This window comes from Branchiostoma floridae, chromosome 19, assembly GCF_000003815.2.
Source record: "Branchiostoma floridae strain S238N-H82 chromosome 19, Bfl_VNyyK, whole genome shotgun sequence".
Lineage (NCBI taxonomy): Eukaryota > Metazoa > Chordata > Leptocardii > Amphioxiformes > Branchiostomatidae > Branchiostoma > Branchiostoma floridae.
The window spans coordinates 3,572,706-3,578,705 of record NC_049997.1 but is presented as its reverse complement, the minus strand read 5'-3'; the positions used below and the strand labels follow the sequence as shown (position 1 = coordinate 3,578,705).

At 40.4% G+C, this 6,000-nt stretch overlaps 1 protein-coding gene and 1 long non-coding RNA gene across 3 annotated transcripts in view; both read left to right on the top strand.

Moving 5' to 3' along the window:
- Positions 1 to 2,245, top strand: part of LOC118406378 — a 6,865-nt gene extending 4,620 nt beyond the window's left edge. Inside the window, exon 2 of the long non-coding RNA XR_004830030.1 lies at positions 1,214 to 2,245. This is a non-coding gene — a long non-coding RNA (uncharacterized LOC118406378). The remainder of the gene's footprint in view (positions 1 to 1,213) is intronic.
- The window catches only part of LOC118406372 (RE1-silencing transcription factor-like), a 14,764-nt gene extending 8,940 nt beyond the window's left edge, over positions 1 to 5,824 (top strand). Inside the window, exons 2-3 of one of the 2 annotated variants that reach the window (XM_035806341.1) lie at positions 2,864 to 2,959; positions 3,801 to 5,824. In XM_035806341.1, coding sequence (XP_035662234.1) covers positions 3,802 to 5,229 — 1,428 coding nt within the window. In that variant the 5' untranslated portion in view covers positions 2,864 to 2,959; position 3,801 and the 3' untranslated portion in view covers positions 5,230 to 5,824. The remainder of the gene's footprint in view (positions 1 to 2,863; positions 2,960 to 3,800) is intronic. The other variant, XM_035806343.1, reaches the window with a different exon arrangement.
- The last annotated feature ends 176 nt before the right edge of the window (positions 5,825 to 6,000 follow it).

The following is a 6,000-nucleotide window of genomic DNA, read 5'->3' as shown; positions in this document are numbered from 1 at the left end:
CTCACTCACCTGTATAATGCCTTATCTGGTCTATAGGCAAATGAAAGACACCTTACTCACATGTATAATGCCCTATCTGGTCTATAGGCAAAGGCAAAACACCTTACTCACCTGTATGATGCCTTATCTGGTCTATAGGCAAAGGAAAGACACCGTACTCACCTGTATAATGCCTACATGGTCTATAGTCAAAGGAAAGGCACCTTACTCACCTGTACGGTGTCTTACCTGGTCCATAGTCAAATGAAACTCACCTTACTCACCTGTGCGGTGTCTTACCTAGTCTGTAGTCAAAGAAACACATGTTACTCACCTGTACAGTGTCTTACCAGTTTCATAGTCAAAGGAAACACACCTTACTCACCTGTACTGTGTCTTACCTGGTGTGTCGTCGAAGGAAACACACCTTACACACCTGTAGATGTCTTACCTGGTCTATAGTCAAATGAAACTCACCTTACTCACCTGTACGGTGTTTTACCTGGTGTGTCGTCAAAGGATACACACCTTATTTACCTGTAAGGTGTCTTGACTGGTGTGTTGTTAAAAGAAACACACCTTAATTACCTGTACGGTGTCTTGACTGGTGTGTCGTTAAAGGAAATACACCTTAATTACCTGTACGGTGTCTTACCTGGTGTGTTGTCAAAGGAAAGACACCGTACTTACCTGTTGAATGCCCTATCTGGTCTATAGGCAAAGGAAAGACACCATACTTACCTGTATAATTCCCCATCTGAACCATAATCAAAGAAAAGACATCTTACTCACCTGTATAATGCCCTACATGGTCTATAGGCAAAGGAAAGACACCTTACTCACCTGTATAATAGTGGAAATAATTAATCATTATGTTACTTCATGAATATGAGGCTAAGACTATTGGTAAGTTTCTACACTTTTCTCCATCCACACTCCAGGTGTTCTTCTAGCTCATTGTTACAATCTTCAATTACCAGTGTCATATTTGGACAAATTGACAAAATGCTATTGTTGACAAACTTTTTGAGTCGTGAGAGTATTATCACCTGCCAACACTTGTTATAGTGAACTATTATATTTTATACTGTTCCAAGGTGGACATTGGATTGTCCCTGATCAATTTTTGTGAAATACTCCTCTTGGGTTGATCCCATATCTTTGTCTTATTTCATTCTTTTCAAAATAATTTGTCAGTCGGTTTGATTTTGACAGGCTTTTTTTTACATTGCAGGTACCAGTGACAACATCTATGCAAGATGGAAACCTTCATTAAAAACTGCCTGCATTTCTATTACCCAATTTGTTGATATGATATTCCTAGCTTGTCTTGAAAGTTTGGATTTTTGTAGCCTATATACATATATATATCGCAAACTTCTAAAACACCACTGTACCATGAAGATAGTTGAACTTTTTTCCAACTTGTGTAACAGATGAAATCTTATGCTAGTACTGTAACAGTTATTTTACTAAGGATCAATAGTGCAGTGCACATTGGGATGTGGTCTGTGCTTGACATTAAGCATATATTTTGAGACTGTGTTTGGCATTGTAGAACTTCTTATAACGTTAGTTGTAAGATGACAATACTTTGGAGACATTAGACTTTGGTCATCTTGGTCAGATATTTAGAAGATGAAAAGAAGGCTTCAAGGAACTTTGAGACATAGATTAAACATTTAAAGGGTAGCTTTGTTGGAGTCAGTTGCTTGCCAGGTATCTTGTCAATATTTACACTTGCTAATATGTCTCTCTTTGGTTGACAACAAATTTGAAAAAGTTATGTGTACTTGTCTAGGGGACATATATGTACATTCAAAAATGCTGATTCAGGAGTGTCATTGATGCAAGGATTTTATCAAGAACTAACTGTAAAAGCCACTAGGTCTGGTTCATGATACGAATGATAAATTTAATTTTCAATCATTTTGGCTTGAGCAGTAGTTAACTAGCGTACATGTAAACAAAAGGACATAATGTGAATCTTCATATTTATTCATAGTGCCTTTCGGGTGTTTTGTGATATGAATGCGGAAACGTTGGTGTAAGTATAACTGCATAGATGCATCTTTAATGAGGACCAATTCATTTCTAAGATCTCTAATGGTCTCTAATGCATGTTGCATGCCTACCTGCCAGGCTAGTGTGCTAGCTCTCAAGATTTTATACACTTCAGCAAGTTCAGCTGTACAATGTACAATGATGTAGTGTTACAACAATGGCTGTGAATGACGTTTCAGAATTACAATGTTCAATGATGTAATCAGTCTGTAATGTCAATAAATTAGATTGCTGTGAAGTCACGTTTCTTCTCTGATAACTCAGTTAGGATATAATCATCTGGTGTATTTGCCAGCCAGTAGGTACCCAAAGTATAATTCAGATTTACATGAGTTTTGAAGTTTTAATGACATGTACATTGGCAGGACTGTGGTTGGGGCATTTTCCAACACAGTGCTTTAGAGCACTCAAAGCTTATAACGTCAATAACTTATACTAACGATACAGCGCATTGGAGTTAACGTTATAGAGCACATTTCGCGAGAAAACTGGTCAGAAACCCGATCGGAAAACTCACCATTTTCCCCAAAAAGCTTCTTATCTTTTTTGATTTCTGAATTGTTGGTCAGTACTCATTTCTTAAAACTGGCAAGTGTTTCCTCTAAAGCTTTGAATTAAAGATTTTATATGTTGGCAACTGCGGTCCGACCACGGCAGACGATAGTTTCGCAGCCATGGTTGCTCGGTCGTTCCCAAGGCACAGTGTACTGCACACCCTGGGAACGAGGTCATATGTCACGGGTCACGCGTCACTTCCGGTTTGAGCTTTGCACACGGCACCATAGCGGTTGCAGCACTACGAAAAATATTTCACCCAAATCCATATTTGTTCGAAGCGTACGTCTGAGAGGAGGGTTAGGACAATTCTTTTACCAGGTTTAAACGCCTTCCCTCATACGGTGTGGATATAATCCAGGTAGGACGAGTAATCATGTTATATCATTAAGCAAAGCTAGATTTTAAAAATTCAGTATTCTTTGGAATAGCTCGAATATTAAACGGTATATGAACGCTAATTATGTGGGGAGGGGGGCAACTAGAGAACACGACGTTTCTTGCAAAAGCTTCTTTTTCAGAGAAGTTGTTATTTTCATAGGAATGATTGAAGTGCATTGCTGTTATATGGTTTATTTTGTTTATGAATTATCATAATCACAATAGCAGGTCTGCATGCTCTTTTCCGTAAGGCGTAGGCAGCCTATTTTTTATCTCCCGTAACTCGTCGGGAGAACCATCTTATCTACGTAATTCGTAGCGAGGCGACCAAATTTAGCGTAATTGCCTTCCTTGATTAAGCGTAATACATAGGGACCCCCCCATGCAGACCCTCATTATATATCGATCGGAAAATCAGTAACTCGATGAAACGTTACATGTTGTATAAACGGGTAGAGCGTTCGGCTCGGAACCTAGAGGTCCTGAGTTCGATCCCCGCTGTGCCCCGCCCCGACGTTGTGCCCTTGGGAAAGGCACTTTACACGATCTTCCTCACTTCACCCAGGTGTAAAAATGGGTACCTTCTGTCTGTACCGTGTATATGTGGCACTGTTAATATAAGTTACAAAACTTGAGTGCAGTACCACATTGTCCTCGTCTGTCCAAAAGCAAAATATATAAAAAAAAAACGTCGAATTTGAACGTCTCTAGCAGAATAATACTATCCCTTATAGATTATTCTGACAAGGTGTTCAACTTTTGTTCTTTTCGTATAAAGTACATCTCATAATACGTATTTCTTTGTCAATGTTTCCCTTCAGCATGCCCAGACAGCATGAGTTCATCTGTGGCCTCTCGCACGAGGTGTCCATAGCAGTCCTCCCCAGACTGAACATGGAGGAGCTGATGTTTGAGCTCAACAGAAGGGTTCAAAACTATAACAAAGAGAACAGCATCAAGGACAGGATAGTCAGTATCCTTAGGGACGTGATGTTGGCGGAATACCGGCAGTTGGAAATAACGTCACAACTCAGTTCTCCAGACGAAACGACAGTCACTGTTCCTGTGCAAAATCATGAAAGCGTTCTGCCTGCGTACGCTGAAACAATGTTATCGGAGACTTCAAGACCTGACGTCTCACAGCAAAGTTCTGGACTGGACATTGTGATTAAGAAGGAAAACGATACAAGCAGTGACTTGCTGGTACATACAAAGGAGCCCGATACAAACATTGACGTGTTCTTGTATACAAAGGAGCCCGAGTTTGGTACAGAGAAGGTCCAGCTGACAGTTTCACAAGATCAACATTGTAACACGCCCAGTCCAGGGTCACCAACACTTCCTCCATGCAATACCCCTCTGATGCAGGTAAATAACAAAGATGACTCTCGCATCGAAGAGGAAGACTTTGCTATGACGAATGAAGAAACTAGAACTTGTCATGATGAGCTTAATATCGATACTCCGTCATACAGTACACAGGTCCAGGATACTCTTAATTCAATGGATACAGAGACGCCCATTGAAAGCTATACACCCCGTGAGGAAACACCTTTTGCTCCTTTTCATTTGCCTCCAAACCACGGCAACGTTCATATAAAGGCGGAAGGCCATGTGTCCCATGATGGTCAAATCGGGCAAACTTCTCAGACTGGTTTCATCAACAGCGGACATGAGCAAAGTGCAAACAATGGTAGTGAGGAAAAGCTTCAGAATCTGCCTTCCTCTCAACCGACTTTAAGCAAGGATTGTGAGAACATGGGTCCTGACAATGACTCACGAATCGGTTCCAAATGCTCCTACAAGCACAGAAAACGTCACAAAGAAGAAAAACCTTTCATGTGTGGTGAATGTGGTTATAGGGCATCAACTAAGACCAGGCTTGTCGAACACATGAGGAAACACACTGGCGAGAAACCGTTCAAGTGTAATCACTGCAACTACAAGACTTCCTTTAAACAAGGCTTAATCTGTCACGTGAAAAAACACACAGACGCAGAACCTTACCGCTGTAACATCTGTGACTACAAGACCTACGTAAAGTCAAACATTGATAGACACCTGATGCGCCATGCTGGTGTGAAACCCTTCAAATGTGAGGAATGTGACTACAGAACAACCCACAAGACCTCCCTTATTAGACACAGGCGATGTCACTCTGGTGAGAGACCCTACAGATGTCAAGAGTGTGACTACAAGGCAAGTGAAAAGGGCACCCTCGCCAAGCATATGAGAAGGAAACACCTGTGAAACTACTGTCAGTTACCAAGCAGAAATAATGACATGTGTATTTATCGTAGAAACTACTTTTAATGTTTTATATCTACCTTTTGGCTACCTAGAAACTAAATATAAAACGTGATAAATATTTCTTGTAGCAACCATTTATCTGTTAGTTTATTTTGTTTATATTTCATTTATCTCGTTGACGTTGCTTTTTCTGACATTGCGGCATGTATTCTGGTATTCATTTCGAATAATGCTATATACATTGTGCCTGTGTGTGTGTTTATACTTACCAACAGCAAATAAAGTTGAACATTTCTACCTATTCCTACAGCAAATAAAGTTGAACATTTCTACCATTCCCTATGTTAATATATTTTGAAGAATCAAGCTAACGTGTTACGTGTTTCTGCCCTGTAGACGTTGGTCTATTCAAGGTCATTCAAGACAGCCCGGGTATAGCCCAGCATGTGTATCCGTGTATGTCATTGTGTTGACATCCACAGTATAAGATCGCTTTCTAGCTTCCTGATATTTGTTGATAGAGTTGTAATATTGTCATATTTGTAGGATGTTGACTCCAACATTTGTTCAGCAAAGCCTGTAATATACGTGTGTCAGTACCGTCAAAGTTGTTTTTGAATCCTTTAATTCTGTTATCAATACAGTGGAAGCCGCTTAATTGCACACCCAATTTGCCAACGAATTTCGTGCAATTATTCGGCGTGTGCGATAATGCGGAGTTGGTCATTTGGACCGCACCACCACGGGCGGAGGGGCCGAGTGGTGGTATGG